Raw genomic sequence first — 15894 nt, forward strand, 5'->3', positions numbered from 1 at the left:
ATGGAGTCAAACTGGTTCATGACATCTTATTCCCATGATTATTCTTCATCTACCAACAAACCCATTCCCCATATTACCAGTATAAACAAAGGCATCAACATTCAAGGAAACAGTTGGAGAGCTTATTTTACCTTCTAAATTATTTACTGACGTCCTTCATTGAAACCTCCGTTCCTGAGCTGTATTGGGCTCATGAAAACTCACTTGAACAGTAGGCTCCAACCAGGAAACAGATCAAACTTTAGACACATCTTTTTTATGGCACTTTGACTTTGATCTGTCGAACTTTCCCATCTCCAGCGACCAGTTGCAGAGCCCCTCCCTCTCCTTATCTGTTACTGGATCGTTTCATGATATTTTGTGTCAGGGTGTCTTCTCTTACAATTATATTTGTGAAACGTCCAATACTGTAAACTTACATATTTGGTCAGGGGAACAATTCGCTACCACTGTGTGTGGAATCCCTCAAAGATAAGGAGACATTGGCAAGTCAACATTTTGAACTGTGCCACAAAATACGACAAAAATGTTTTTTTTAATCATTTTTGATTACTGTGTCTTAACTTCAGATACTGAAATACATGTGAGCTGACTCGAAAGTTATGTCATGAGTAAAGCTCTGTTATAAAACAATGGGCCTGGCCTTTGGACCTGAGGGTTGAAATCAGTTTTCCAATTACATAATCCAGTAATAAAGCCGTAAATACAGATACAGTTTGGGATCTTATTACTGAGATGGGTCCACTGTCTACGTCACAACACCAACATAATGTCAAATCGGATAATTCCTTAGTGTCTAGAATAGTGAGTTTCCAGGGACAACATACTTTGGAGTGTATAAAGGGCATGCAGTGTAAATGATAAGCTGCTGTTTAGCTGTTTGACGAGAGATTCCCGATATACGACTTGCGTGTGGTGGCTTGTGGTTTGTTCCGATAAGGGGATTGTAAATGAATTTTAATTTCCGAGATGTTGTGTAGGGAAACAATGTCCGACGTCCAATGACGTGTAGGAACAACAGGGGAATACATTCCACCTAATACTGTAAATCTTAATGAAATAATAAACTGACTTTAGCTGGATTTATTATTATTATTAATTTTCCAGTATTCTAGTGTGTTCACCGTGTGTAATCAAAGACCTGTATTTAAACCATGGGCTGATATAGTTCCCAGTGATATGGACTCTTTGTCATTAACAAGAAGTGATTACAATCATCATCATCACTATTCAGCTGATCAACAGGCGACATGTTGGAGCCAGACTGGGTGGATTCAACATGGGAGGGACCACGATATGTACAGTCACCCCTATCTGGTAATAGCTCCTTGAATGACTTCTCGCATAAATATGACCATCGGGCTGTCATGGCAACGTTGTCCAATAAAGTGGGAGGAAGTTACCAGTTGATTGTAATCTAACCTCTCAAATGATTACTGCTGGGCTTCGTGTATAGAGAGCTGATCTGGGGAGCGTACGGCCCAGCCTTCCTTCTACCTGCTATCAGCCAGCAAATATTCTTAAAGGGTGTGACTGAGGAAGAGGCCAGCAAGGTCTTATCAACTTAACTCCACATACACACAACTCATACCAGCAAGATGTTTTTATGGTAAATCCTTGCTATAATAAATGTGACTGTGGTGATAAGGTTTGTTTTTTGTTTTGTCATGGTTACACATATCATTGTCATATTGCCATCCTTGTTGCCTAACCTATGTAAAACATCCAAACATTGTCCAAATCACAATTTCAAAGTGTTTCATTAAGTATAAATGATCAACTTTGATTTTGAAATTGCGAGTTTAAATCTGTGTGGAACTGTGCAGAAGCCACAAACGTGCTTTATTGTTTAATATTAGATACAAAGAGTGGGCTTTTGAAGTAACTGTTGGAAGACCGAAGAAATTCAGTGAAGCAGGTTATTTTATTCCAAAAGGGACAGGAACATTAAGAACTCACAAATGAATGTTTCAATCTGGGGGGGAGCTGTTACATCACATTGAGATCCATGTTTCCAGTTGGACAGAAATAACATGTCAACTCCAACACACACCACAGCGCTCCTCCGTCCCTATTGGAAACCTCTAGAACCAGTGTCCTCGATACAGTAGAACTGCCATGTACAGACCTTTAAAGCACACTACTTACAGCACACAACACAAACACAATAAGGTGCCTTAAATGAGAACATTTGGCTGTTTGCCCTCAGTCTTGCCCCTATCAACGTTGCAAAAACCCATATCCCTGAAACAAATCTATTTCTCCTAAATTAGGTTCTAGCTGTTACAACAACAGAAAAAGAATTCTACATTGACTAGTCATTTGCTAAAATAATAGACATTGGATGTGCGGATATAGCGGCCAAGGTCTTTAGTTAAACAGAGAGTTAAAAGATCACCCACGTTGTGAAACCGTAATTAAGATATAGTAGAGTGTCTAGCTCCTATAGCCTGTGTACAGAGCACATATTGGGCAGTCAACAAGCACATGAAAAGGTAAGGCAAGCAAAAACACAAAAACAAAGGCACGCTTTAAACTGTTGAATCTCTGGATTTGAGGGTATACTATACGTTGTCAATACTGTACAATAACTATTGTTAACTTGGGTGAATGGTCTTTGACAGATGTGCGTGTAACCCTACCACTGGCATCTATAATCGAATGTGTGATTTTAACAAACTGATATCAAGGTAAAGAGTAGCACACATGGTTTCTATCTAGGACAGGTCACTTTGACACCATAGGAGACTTAAGAGCGTAGTGCTTTGAGTTAAGATGAAGGTCTAAAGTTGACAGGCAGTCCACAAAAGCAAAAAACAACCCCAAGCAATTTACAAATCAATGTAAACGCATTTTTAAAATGCATAAAATAATGCCTCACAATTAAAATCACAGGAGCATTGTCAGTGGCATTGTTCAGGTCATTACGTTACTGCTAAAACAACAACATACAACCACATCGTACAGTCACACGGCTGGCTTCCACGTAGATTCAACGGATGTCTTGAGTCTGCTACGTATGTCAGATCAGTGTTCTGTATCACTGAGCTCAGCTATCTAAATGTACATGGTGGTAGTTACTGCTTTTGGTTCATATGCAACATTTATCTGGAGTTTGTGATACGGTTAGGATGACGTAAACAAGAACGTAATTAATTATATAACTGCTTCGACTTTTCAAGCAACATTCAATAGCACATTGAATGAAAGGACTAGGTACTTTTTTTCTTTTTTTTAACATTCAAACCAATTTAGTAAAAAATGGTGGCCTGTTGTCCCATACTTCACATCCTAAAATAAAATAAAAATCACTTTCAATACAGATTTTCTTCTCCCAGTGAAATTTAGGCCAGAATTCAGTCTGGGAAAACCAGCCTTGAGGGTTAAACTGAAAATAGTTTAAGATTTTAATTATCACACATACACTGTGTATCTATTATCTAAGAAAAATGACCTCATAAAGGTCTTGACTGCTAAATGAATGTCTGAATTCATGGCATAGTTGTGGCTCTGGATTAGAGTGAAATGAACCCAGAGCAGCCAGCCCCTGGAGCTGTACTGTCTGGAGGCACTTGGCTGCTCAGAGGAACTTAAGACCACAAGCTAGGCCAATGAAAGAAACATCTTAGCTTTGCTAATCCGTAAAAATAAAAGAATGTGCAAATTCCACTAAAGGTCTAAAAATAGGCTCTGTGTGTGTGTGTGTGTGTGTGCGGGCTTCAGGGCACATGTAGACATTCATGATCCATTCCTTGTGGGCTTCTTGAGCACGGCGCTGTACTTCATGGGCCCGTCGGTCACCAGCTGAACGTCCACCAGGGTGAAGATGCCGATCTCCTGAGGAGAACACGGGGACACAGGACTCATGAAGCACACCGCTGGTGCTGCCGGGTGAGGACGTCCACAGGTGAGTGATGCCAGCCCGATCACCGCGACGCCAACACAACCCCCATTTTTTATGTTTATAATGTCAAATTGTATGATCATAATTTTTATGTATTTGAACTTTTGATATTGGTAGTGTAATGTTAGATATTGGTAGTGTAATGTATGTTTCAAATGTTTGATGTTCGTATGCAAGTCTTATATGTGGACCCCACTAAAAGTAGCTCTGTCTTAGGGTAGAGCTAATGGGGATCCTTCTAAATAAAACAAACAAAACAAAACATACCCCAAATGTTTTAAACACATAAATAAGGGAATCAAATACACATCCAGGAAGTCCATCGAGGATGACGGTCGACGGCACAGCTCCCTCTGGGGTCTTACCTGCTGTACTGGGGCCTTGTCCTGGTCCTCAGGGGCCCACACCAGGGTCATCTCAGCCCGCTTGCCCACCTTGTTGAAGTGGAACTTCTCCAGGCCCTCCATAGCCTGTAGGGGCGAAACCAATGAAACTCCCAATCTGAAACTTGCTGCACGACAATCTCTCGTTCCTCGAGAACGTGTCCCGGCTCGCCGGATTTTTATGGCAGCCAGACATGTCCAGACATTGCCCGGTAGGCGTGGTGGATTACGAAGTTCTTGAACATTCCCTCACCTTGCAGTAGATGCGTTTTTGCACCCCGTAGCGCAGCACCAGCACGTCGAAGGCCTGGTCCAGTACACCCATCACCATGGCCTCAGAGTCAAGAGGGCCGCTCTCCTGGAGGGGAGAGTAAGGGGAAGAGAGAGAGAGAGGAGAGAAACAGAGAGAGTGAGAGAGAGAGAAAGAGAGAGAGAGGCAGAGAGAGAGAGTTCATCACACCTCCGTCAACACCATCACATCCTGTCTGCCCTGAGCATCGACCCTAAAGCTCTAATGGAGATGTAGATATTTTGGACAACAGAACGCATTTTGGTATTATTGCTGAAACCGTAGGAGCCCTCAAACCGTCAAGACTCGCTCGCTTCTGACTTGACACAATCTGTCGTGGTGTGTCGCGGGGCTGAGGGGCTGGTTACCTTGACGAAGACCCCGAAGAAGAGCTCAGAGCTGAGCTCCTGTACTCTCTTGGAGGCTGTCTTCCTGTCGTTACAGTGGGATGCCTGCTTGTTCACCTCCTCCCCTGTCAGCTCCAACTGGGGCCCGCAACCTTCACACACACACGTCATTTCGAGGGATGTAGTACACAACAAAAAATATACATTTTTGACAAATGACTTACGCACAGAGAACTGGCCATCGATGATATCTTAAAAGAACACAAAGCCTGCTGGCTTGGTTTTCCCTGAACAACTACAAGGACCAGAGGAGCAGTAGGCGTGACAACATCAGCGGCACTCAAATCCTCCGGCCTCTGAACAATCCATGCGCCCACACCAGGAGGGACAGGGACTGTGAGGCACGCATTGTCCTCTCCTACAGCGCTACTCTGCAGCACGCTGACAACTCAAACAGACTGCCCCACAAGGGAGCCCGGCACACTGTCCTCAATGTACCCCTGGAGCACAACTAAACCTTTGTATCCCTCTCACACCCTTTCTGCCTCTGTGTGTCTGCGGTCTGCGAGGTTCACCCACCAAGCGACGCGGCCAGCAGGCGGTGGACGATGACGTCGGCGTAGCGTCTGATGGGGGAGGTGAAGTGGGTGTAGAAGGGCACGTTGAGGGCGTAGTGCTTGAACAGGGGCTCCTCCTTCAGAACGCCTGTACAGAAGTACACAGCCATCTGGGGGGGGGGGGGGGCGGGGGGGCGGGGTCAGAAACAGACTGGTCAAAACAGAAGGTCGGAAACATGACTGAGCCATATTTAGATTGGGGGGGGGGGGGGGGGGGGGGTTGGGGTATCGAAACTAGAACAGGGGTTGGGGTGATGATGGCAGTGTGGAGAGGTCAGGGGTCGAGGTCTCTCTCTCGGTTCACCTGCATGGGTCTGGAGCACATGTGGGTGATGACCTCCTTCCTGGCCACTGTGTATTCATCATCTCCCAGGGTGGAATGCAGACTTTTCTGTGGGGCGCAAACCAGGACAAGGTTTACGCAACACTAATAAGAACCATCGTCATAATGCGGCTCCGAAAAACACTTAAAAGTCAGAGACAGATTAGATAGATACAGATCGAATCAACTTGATGGTCCACTCACGTGGAGAGCTCCGGCCGAGGAGAAGTCGATACTGAGGCCCATCTGGTCGCAGAACTCCTGCAGGTCGTCCACCATCTTGCTCTGTGGCGGAGGATGGCGTCGCAGCAAGGCCTTCTGGGGGAAGGCGCGGTAGATCTGGTGGGCAGTGGCCATGTTGGCCAGCAGCATGAACTCCTCCACCAACCTGGGAAACGAAGAAGAAAGAAAAAAAAAAAAAAAGGAGGGGGGGGGGGGGGGTGGAAACAGAAGGGATGGAACCAAACTGTTTGCTTGATGGACAAAGAGCTTTCCAGCACCCATAATTGTGTTTTAGCAACTCGGGTGTTTTGGTCAAATTAGCTTGCTTGGTCTTGTGGATAGTGTAGGAGGTCAGGAGACTTCAGGCTGATCGAGGCTGGCGGAGACTCACTTGTTGCTGTCTCTGTACTGGTAGACGTAACATCCCTGAGGCATGCCCGTCTCTCTGTCGAGAGTGAAAGACAGCTTCAGCTGGAAAGACAAAAACAGAAAAACATCTCAGCTTCAATTCATTGGCGTTCCACCTGGAAGCAGAATGAGCTCCAAAAAACGTTTCTTTGTAAACCAGCACGACGCGCGTGCAGGCAGTGTCCTGTGAGTCTGAGTCGGCGGGCCCCCTGCATCCGTGTTCTCCACTGACCTGGTCCAGCCGCAGGGCGCCCCCCTCGAAGCGCTGGGCGCGGAGCCGCTTGGCGATGGCGTGCAGGTTGAGCACGGCCTGGTGGATCTCGTCGACGGGGTGGTCGGGGGCGATGGGCGGAAGCTCATCGGGAGAGAACAGCTTGTCCGGCGCCTCGATCATGCTCTGGGCGTGGTCGTAGCTCAGCTTGACGCAGGAGCGGATTACCGTGCGGCCGAACCACTCGCTCAGGATCTAGAGGAGGAGGGGGGGGTGAGTGTCATGTGACGTGTGCTGGCGTATCCGTGTGCTGTCGGAGTGGAGGTTCTGGTACCTTCCCCTCAGGGGTGATCTTCCAGATGACAGAGAAGGTGAGCCGGTCAGTTAGAGGGTTCAAGCTGCACAGCTCCTCACACAGCAGCCTGGGCAGCATGGGGATGACCTGAGAGAGGGCCCATTCAATGTCTAACTTTATCGACCTGTCACAGGCATTGGTTGTTGATGTTTTATTTATTATTTGAAACTTCCAGAAAGAAAAAAAAACATTGAAGAAAACAGGGAATAGAAGTGCGTGAAGACCTTCTGGACCAGGTAAACACTGGTGGCTCTTCGGCCGGCGATGAAATCCAGAGCGTTGCCCTCTTCTACAAAATAACTCACATCTGCGATGTGAACGCCCAGCTCGAAATTACCTGAGAGAGGTTGGGGGAGGGGGGGGGGGGTCAGGAAATGGAAATGTCATTTTGTGAAACAAGGCCCATCACGTTAACACTGGCAGCTTGTGTGGCGGTGACGCACCATCTGGGAGAGGTCTGCAGGACAGGGCGTCATCCAGATCCCTGGCGGTAGCAGGGTCGATGGTGAAAATGCACTCCTTCCTGAACAGGGAACAACAGCTCAGTGTGAGGGTGTCGGCCGGGAACAGGCTGTGTCAGATGGGCCTCTCTAGCTGTTCCCCTGGAGCTTTTGAGTCAAGGACAGGGCTTCACTGTCTAAGTTCAGCCAAAACTGTTCTGGTTTGACCTCGATTTATTAATATCGTTGAATATGCCTATGTTGAGAGTGTGTAGGTAGGTTGAGTGTGTGTGTGTGTGTAGAGTGAGTGTGTGTGTTGAGTCAGTGTGTGTGTGTGTTGAGTCAGTGTGTGTGTGTGTTGAGTCAGTGTGTGTGTGTGTTGAGTCAGTGTGTGTGTGTGTGTTGAGTCAGTGTGTGTGTGTGTTGAGTCAGTGTGTGTGTGCGTTGAGTCAGTGTGTGTGTGCGTTGAGTCAGTGTGTGTGTGTGTGTTGAGTCAGTGTGTGTGTGTGTGTGTGTGTGTTGAGTCAGTGTGTGCGTGTGTGTTGAGTCAGTGTGTGCGTGTGTGTGTTGAGTCAGTGTGTGTGGGTGTTGAGTCAGTGTGTGTGTGTGTTGAGTCAGTGTGTGTGTGTGTGTGTTGAGTCAGTGTGTGTGTGCGTTGAGTCAGTGTGTGTGTGCGTTGAGTCAGTGTGTGTGTGTGTGTGTGTGTTGAGTCAGTGTGTGTGTGTGTGTTGAGTCAGTGTGTGTGTGTGTGTGTTGAGTCAGTGTGTGTGTGCGTTGAGTCAGTGTGTGTGTGTGTTGAGTCAGTGTGTGTGTGTGTGTTGAGTCAGTGTGTGTGTGCGTTGAGTCAGTGTGTGTGTGTGTGTGTGTGTTGAGTCAGTGTGTGTGTGTGTGTTGAGTCAGTGTGTGTGTGTGTGTGTTGAGTCAGTGTGTGTGTGCGTTGAGTCAGTGTGTGTGTGTGTTGAGTCAGTGTGTGTGTGTGTGTGTGTTGAGTCAGTGTGTTGAGTCAGTGTGTGTGTGTGTTGAGTCAGTGTGTGTGTGTGTTGAGTCAGTGTGTGTGTGTGTGTGTGTTGAGTGAGCCCTTCTCACCGCAGGTCTCTCCTCCTGCGCAGCTCCTCAGGGGGGATGGCCCAGGGCAGGGTCTGAGGCAGGCAGCCCAGGACCTCGTGGGAGAACTCTGAGAAGTCCACGTCGTACTCCGTCAGGATGCCCTCTGTCTCTGGCTCGATCTCCCCTGCCTGGCCCAACGTCTTAGCCAGGCGGCTGACGGACATTCATCCACACACACACACACACACACACACACACACAAACACACACACACACACAATTTGAGACACTAGTCTGAAAACCTCATCTGCAAAGACAAACCACTACCGAGTGAACATGAGAACTTAGCGATAAGCGGAATATGGTGGTCCTGAATCTCCACTAGTGAACGTAGATGTGGACCTACCCTTCGGCAAAGTTGCTGTCATCTGGCCAGTGGGTGATGCGGCAGATGAACAGGATGTTGGCGTAGTCTCCAGGGCGGGATACAAAGTCATGGGGACAGTCTGCCAGGGGGACATTTATACGAGGTACGCGGTGGTCTACAGGGGCGAACATGGCGAAGGGTTTGTCTGGGAGGAACTTGAGGAAGCCTGTTGCTGCCCTCGAGTGCTTTTGTTCAACTATGTACACCACCTGGAAGATAAGACGTGACATGGAAATAAATTAGACAAGGAGAGTTTTCTGCTAGCTATCTAGAGAATGACACCTATTTTGAGGGTCGCAAACACTGGTTCTCACGAAATAGTGTACCTTGGCAGTCCTTTGAAGTATCTCTCTAGTGGAATTAGGCTTGGAGGGCACATCTTGGTTTACACCTTCTGCCCCTGGAGATCATAAAGGCAAAAAAAAATCATGACGACTCTAAAAGGATAAAGCGTTGGATCCTTCTCTGTCCAGAACATCCAAGCTTTCTCGTGTGAAGAGAAGCCCTGTACCTTTAGCATTGAGGCTGACGTTCTCAGCCCTTTTAACCATCTCCTCCTGGTCACTGTACTGGTCCTCTATGATGACATCGGGGCTGGGAGGGTTTTTCTTCCCTGGTCTTTGGGTCTTCCCAGCTGAGGCCTCTGGCTCGCTGGCACCCTCACAGTCAGTGTCCGACCTCACCACCTGGGCAGTCAAAGGATCATCGACGTGGTTATTTAGGCGACAACTGTGGACACACTGAAGGCAGGAGCTGAAGGAGAGCTCACCTTCCACTGCTCTCGGGGGAGCAGCTGCACCACCACCACATCTCCGTTCAAGCACCTGTTCCTGGCCACGATCCCATCCAGGAAGATGTCTCGCGGGCTGTCCTGTGAGGACAAATGGATCTCATTGTAACAGTTGCATTATGTATACCAACTGATCAAAATAATGTAGGAAAATGTTTTTATGGCACTGAAAACTAAGTAAGAAACTTTGGTTGACAATAGGGTCTCCTCACTGGTGATGGGATGAAAGCTTCGTGGTACTTCTTAGGGTTGATTCTTATTGGTCCCTGGAAGGAAAAAGGGATGTAAGTGGATTTTCTTTGTCACATAAACACATTTGCCAGCAAGTGTCACAGGGGGTAGGCATGTCACGCATCAGTATTGCTTTCCCCCAATTCTGCCCACACCAGGGTTCAAACTCGGGCTCTCAAGTACAAACGCAACAACGACCTCTATAAAACAGTGTTCAAACCAGCTACGCCACCAAAAAGCTATCTCTTTGATGGCGCGGGTGGGCAAGCATTCATAATGAGGACGAGTGAGTTTGACCAATCCCAAGTCGGTTACAGAAGCACATCACGTTCCTGTGCCCGTAGACGGAGCCTGTGAGAGCGTTACCTGGATGAGCTCTCCCCTCTTCAGAGCGTGGGAGACATCCTCAGCAGACATGTAGGGTTCAAACACCTGCTTCTTACCGCCTCTTCCTCCCCTGTTCTTCTTACCCTTGTCAGCCAGGGAATTAGAATTTGGGGCTGAAAATAAGGATAATTATTAAGACATTATTAAGGTAATGTGTCCATCGTTGTCATCAGTAAGCAGCACATACAAAAAAAAAAGAAATGGCTTGTTTTAATATACACATATTGATAGCCAAGCAATTTGGTAAGCACAAATGAGGAACAGTGTTCAGTTTACCTTGTGGTTGCATGTGATTTGGTTTATGTGGGGACTTTGTCATTTCTGGATTCATATCTGAATGGAGGAGCCCATCTCTTTCCTCGTCCATATTGTTCTTAGGTACGTTCTTCTTCTTAGATTTCTTCTTCTCATGCTCTTTCCCACCTGAACCGGCTTGGCGGCCAACCCTGTCTCTTGCATCATTGCTACCCTGGTTACTAGTGGGCTCTTTTGAGGGTTGGTCTTTGTTCCTCCTCTGCTGATGCTGGGAGTTTCTGTGTTTGATGGAACCAATCTCCTCGCCAGACTCTACGTCTCCATCTTGACTGGTGGCGGTGTCCCTCCTCTCCCCACGCCAAAACCCATCAGAGACCCCTTCCTTTCTCTCAGAGTCCTGCCTGGCTCCCCGGCTGTTAACCTTGTCCATGTACAGAGACAGGGAGCTCTCTTCCCCCTTACCTTTCCAGGAAGAAGGGGAAAAGTCAGAGGAGTCTGAACATTCTATTTGAGCCAGGTCGTTTTTTCGCTGTGGTATGTCTTGTCTGTCACTGTGGGCCTTGATTGGGGTGGTTGGCACAGTATCTTCCCCTTGAAACTGTGACTGCTGTGCATACTGTTCCAGGTAGGATCTAAATTTGCTGCTGCGGTGCTGGCTGAGAAGGCGGGCATAGCCATCTTTCTGACGAGGTGTGGTGTTTTGGGTCTGGCCACGTTTGGTATCCCGAGCCCGGTTGGGCCCTTTGGTTTGACGAGGTGTGTCCATTTGGTTATCTTGTTGAACCTGAAAACACGAGTGAGGCCAAATAAATAACACATAGTTGGTTTGTAGTTCAAAATCAACTTGAGCTAGACACATAGGTTAGCTAACAAAACAACAATCAGTAACTTCAACACATCGTGAACATGTGTCTGACTTGACAGATAATTACACATATCACACCATTCAAATACATTACTTTTCTTGCTATCAAGTCAGCTAGTTAGCTAACGTAGCTAGTGCTAACCATGGAGTGGCATTTTATAACTGTTTTATAGCTAGTCTAGCTCAAGCTACGTTAACCCTGCTACTATTCAACTGTCCTTTAAATTCGGTGATGTATTACCTGATATGTTGTAAGCTTGTTCAGTAGTAGCTAGCTTAATAGATTTGCTAAACGCTGGCTAGCTTGATAAGTAATTAGCTAAATTTGAGAGCTAGCTAGCTAACACTAAACTAGTCTCTGTCTCAGTGACTTGACAGTCACCAGTCTGTGTAGACTTCTAGCTGGCCAGCTACTGTAGGTCTGTTCGTTTGGTTGTCGGTTACACAGTCAGGCTGAAGTTGCATAAGCTAAAACAGCTTAACAAGTCGTTTTCACATGATACATGTTAATAAAATACGGTGTTATTGCACTACTCAACCAACGAGTAAATCTCGTATAGTTAAAATACGTCTTCAAAAAGGAAATGTTCTGTTTAGTGCAGTAATCCAGTCGACCGCGCGACAGCCCATAGAACGTAAACGAGTGTACGAAACAAAACGTTTCTGAAAAGGAAGTTGACATAGTTAGTAAGAAATGTGATTGGTCCACAGAAACGGATGTGCAGCTGTTTTTCAATTCCAATCGTCTCAGTAGCCACATGTGATATAACAAGCAAGCATGCATGCATAAGTAGCTAATTCTTATCGAGAAAATAAAACACATGGCGAAGTCAAGCAAAGTAAGATCGACATTTACAGATAATACAAAAAGTGAACTATGAAGCTATTGGGACCTCTAAAGCTTGTCTCAGTGCCATGTGGCCAATTGAGTGCTACATGGCTAACGTTAGCCATACAGATATGCTATAATGTATTTAACTGGTTACTCACCGCTTATGAATTTAAGCATCGGCAGTGAGATTGTGTAGCTCAAGACTATTGACTGAGTAGCCTTGTATAATGAACTCTGTTTAATCCACTTTAGGCAACTGCCAAGACAAAAGCATCCAGAACGACCACTGTCAAGAATGCCAGTGAAGAAAATGACATTGGTGAGTATCATATTTTGTGCAAATAATCTGTTCTCTATTTGAATGTAGGTACAATTTATTAAAATGTTTGAATTCACAACACAAATTTCAGATGTTCAGGCAGTCTGTCCATCCCCAGTGTCAGGAGATGCAACTCCCACTGCTGACGTCCAAGCTGATTCAGAAAATGAGGTGACCGCTGGAAAAGGTACCAAAACTTGTTTTCACGTTGTCCAACATTACTGGATAATTATTTAGACCGCACACATACAGTTTCCAATAAACTAAGGATATTCTGTAGGTTCTGTGGAGGAGCAGAGTGACACCACCCCTGCAGCAGCAGCTGCTGCTTCAGAGTCCACAGCATCCGTGACGGTGACGTGGGAGCCAGAGACTGAGATGGCAGACGGCGAGACCTATGGGGACCAAGAGAATGACCAAAAGGACCAAGACGAGAACGAAAAAGGTAGTAGTTGTCATATTATAGGAATGTATTTCTTCTTTAAATACATCGTGTTTATAACCAACAACATCTCCAGTTATTGCAGTTAAGTCTGGAAAAAGGAAACCCGAATCCACAGTTGCTGCCTCTCCATCAAAAAAAATTAAGCTCCTAAATGATGGTAAATGATGAAATCCACAATAATGTTGGTATTTATCTCTTGCCTAAATTTTGGCTGATTAATGCATTTGTGTACTAACTTGGATACTGGTTCTTTTTAGGCTTTTGTCTTTTTGTTGGCAGTTTGAACACCTCTAAAACATATGATGAGGTCAAAAATTCTCTAGCAAATTACCTTTCAGCACAGAGTATTTTGATTCAAGACATAAGGCTGCATCATTCACGGTGAGTGTCTCCTGTCTTATTCTTAACTTACTTTTCCCTCTACATAATTATGGTATCACGCATGATCCCACAGAGTTAAGAAATATGATGTTACTCTCATTCACAATCCAGAGATTGCAATCCTGAGATGTGAATGCCTAGAAATGTAGTTTGTCATCCTTGGGCTACATCTTGGGCCACAATGTTTTTTAACCACATTTCCATATTATATCCAGGAAATTTGCATACATAGACTTTCCCACAGAGGAAGACTTATCTAAAGCTTTGAAGCTGAATGGAGAGAAGATACTGGACAAGCCAATGAGGATTGACAAGGCAAAAGTCAAAGAAATCATACCAAAAGGTATTGGCTCATTTCACTGGTTCCAAACTCTTGGAATAATTGTTTGGTCTAATAATGGCATTTCCGATTGTTGTTAGAGTGGTACACTGTCAGGAAATGTTTTACCAAATTGGTGTTTTGTTTTGTCATAGCAAAACATGCCAAGACGTTGTTTGTGAAGGAAATCCCATTTTCAGCAACAAAGGAGGACCTAAAGATAGTCTTTGATGAGGCAGTGGACATTAGGTTTCTTGGTGGCGGTGATGGTCCAAATAAAGGGTAAGACAATTCATCTGTTGAAAGAGGTCTAAAGAACCTTTAAACTGCACTATAACAATTCTAACACTAATTCAAAAAGCACAACCACAAAGCTAAAATAATGTCGTCCTTTATTTAACAGAATTGCATTTATGGATTTTAAAACGGAGTCCATAGCTGAGAAAGTTCTGAAGGCAAAACAAGGGACTGTCATCGGTGGTCGTGCTATCATTATCGACTTTTTAGGAGAAAAGAGTGCCCAAATGTCTAAACAAGTTCCAGGTATATATACTACTCTTTACTTGGAGAAGCAAGCCATGTTGAAAGTTGGATATCTTGGCTCTTAACTGTTTGTTTACAAATCAGCTATGTTTTTTACACAGCTGAGGCTACTCCAACAAACACTTTGATGGTGAAAAACCTGTCATACAAAGTGAAAGAAGATTCCCTGAAGAAAGTCTTTAAGAAAGCAGTCAGTGTCAAAATACCAAGGATTCATGGCAAGAAAAGAGGGTAAAAGAGGACTTTTGTACTACAGTAGAAAGAAATATTAATTTATCACCTCATTCACCAATTTTTCTTGTCTTTCTAGATTTGCTTTAATAAAGTTTGAAAGTGTCGATGATGCCAGGGATGCCATCCAATATTTACAGAGTACAGAGATCAATGGGAGAGCAATCAGAATAGAATTTGACAAGTTAATACAAGTTCATGAGGGTGAAAAAGGTAATGTCTTACTTTTAAAACATGCACATTGGGTTTGGGTGGGTTCTGGATATAGACTAATCGTGAACTGAAAACAATCCCTTAGTATAATTTGTAAAGTGTTATTTAATAATTACTTGTTTTTGTTGTTAATGTGTTATTCTCAACATTGTGCTTGGTGTGGTAGTTCTTTCGAAGACATTGGTCATCCGGGGTCTTGCAAAGGAGACTAGCAAGGAAACTTTGGAAAGTGCCTTTGAAGGAGCAATAGGTGCCCGCATCGTCACAAACAAAGAGGGGGTTTCCAAGGGGTAAGTGACAGGAGAAAAGATCACAAGATATCAAATCTATGTTGCTGTTGACCTTTCCCCCAATATGTTCTGTATTTCGTATATGTTCATATCTTCCTTTCAGATTTGGGTTTGTAGACTTTGAGAACCCTGAAGACTGCAAGTCTGCTAAGGATGCCATGGAGGACTGTGAAATAGACGGGAGCAAAGTGGCTATCGATTATGCCTTAGTCACCCGAGGGGCTGTCAGAGGAGGGTTTAGAGGTCAACCCAAGGTGCGTGGAGCTGCAGGCAGTGGAAGACGGGGAGGTCCTGGGGGAGGCAAGTTAACCTCAGTAAATCATTTCAAAAGCATTAATGGAGGCTTAAGTCATATTTTCATTTAAAAAGTAAATTATAACAACTGCCTGTTTGTTTACCTTTTGGAGTACATTGTGCTGTGTTTCAGGGAGAGGAGGTGATTCAGGAACGAAGCTTAAAAGTGGAAAACATCAAAAGAGAAAAGTTCAAGGATGACAAGATCTTCAGGAGACTGCTCTACTATAATTTATAAAAAATAACAAATAGTTTTGTCATGAGTACCCCAGCCCCCTTCAGTTCACTCAAAGAAATGATTAGGCTGGTTGATTTTAATCGTTGTTTTGGGGGGTTTGTTAACTGAATAATTGCAGAAATATTTTCTTTTACCACAAAATGTAATCATAGTCATTGATTTGATTGGATTTTGTAATCTGTAAAGACAGATGGATGTAGGGTAATAAAATGACCCTTATGATTTGTACTAAGGTTTGTAAAACTCGTATTCATCAAAGAATAACGTAAAAGCATGCATTTTTTTAGAA

At 44.9% G+C, this 15894-nt stretch overlaps 2 protein-coding genes across 3 annotated transcripts; one reads left to right on the top strand and one right to left on the bottom strand.

The window, feature by feature from the left end:
• Positions 1-1905: 1905 nt before the first annotated feature.
• On the bottom strand, positions 1906-12092 carry dis3l2 (DIS3 like 3'-5' exoribonuclease 2). The gene is made up of 21 exons (XM_084707973.1): positions 11742-12092; positions 10657-11419; positions 10360-10493; positions 9975-10028; positions 9742-9843; positions 9484-9658; positions 9299-9372; positions 8952-9181; positions 8585-8758; positions 7502-7581; positions 7283-7395; positions 7038-7145; positions 6725-6958; positions 6476-6555; positions 6067-6250; positions 5845-5931; positions 5503-5650; positions 4945-5075; positions 4541-4645; positions 4270-4374; positions 1906-3837 (listed from the first exon to the last, which is right to left on the bottom strand). The coding sequence occupies exons 2-21, from the start codon at positions 11399-11401 to the stop codon at positions 3739-3741; spliced, it is 3162 nt and encodes a 1053-aa protein (XP_084564099.1). The 5' UTR covers positions 11402-11419; positions 11742-12092; the 3' UTR covers positions 1906-3738.
• Positions 12093-12233: 141 nt separating this feature from the next.
• Positions 12234-15833, top strand: LOC146270980 (nucleolin-like). 2 transcript variants are annotated; one of them, XM_084707369.1, is made up of 14 exons: positions 12234-12339; positions 12585-12651; positions 12743-12838; positions 12932-13096; positions 13170-13253; positions 13354-13477; positions 13693-13820; positions 13952-14078; positions 14200-14339; positions 14441-14570; positions 14650-14783; positions 14950-15073; positions 15177-15377; positions 15505-15833. In XM_084707369.1, exons 1-14 carry the CDS (start codon positions 12322-12324, stop codon positions 15566-15568), a joined length of 1602 nt encoding a protein of 533 aa, XP_084563495.1. In that variant the 5' UTR covers positions 12234-12321; the 3' UTR covers positions 15569-15833. The 2 variants fall into 2 exon arrangements, with proteins under 2 accessions (XP_084563495.1, XP_084563496.1); XM_084707370.1 differs by having other exon boundaries at positions 15177-15327; positions 15501-15833.
• Positions 15834-15894: the final 61 nt, after the last annotated feature.

Source organism: Hypomesus nipponensis, chromosome 10, assembly GCF_054491055.1.
Source record: "Hypomesus nipponensis isolate SF chromosome 10, ASM5449105v1, whole genome shotgun sequence".
NCBI classification, from domain to species: domain Eukaryota; kingdom Metazoa; phylum Chordata; class Actinopteri; order Osmeriformes; family Osmeridae; genus Hypomesus; species Hypomesus nipponensis.

Bases quoted from the DNA above. Each gene is read 5' to 3' on its own strand.
- dis3l2 (XM_084707973.1), bottom strand. From the start codon at position 11,401: ATGGACACACCTCGTCAAACCAAAGGGCCCAACCGGGCTCGGGATACC. The intron at 9,373-9,483 runs GTACAGGGCTTC...TATGATCTCCAG, and splicing joins CGTCAGCCTCAATGCTAAAG to GGGCAGAAGGTGTAAACCAA. The intron at 5,651-5,844 runs GTGAACCGAGAG...CCCCCCCCCCAG, and splicing joins TGTGCTCCAGACCCATGCAG to ATGGCTGTGTACTTCTGTAC.
- LOC146270980 (XM_084707369.1), top strand. The intron at 12,652-12,742 runs GTGAGTATCATA...CACAAATTTCAG, and splicing joins CAGTGAAGAAAATGACATTG to ATGTTCAGGCAGTCTGTCCA. The intron at 14,340-14,440 runs GTATATATACTA...TTTTTTACACAG, and splicing joins AATGTCTAAACAAGTTCCAG to CTGAGGCTACTCCAACAAAC.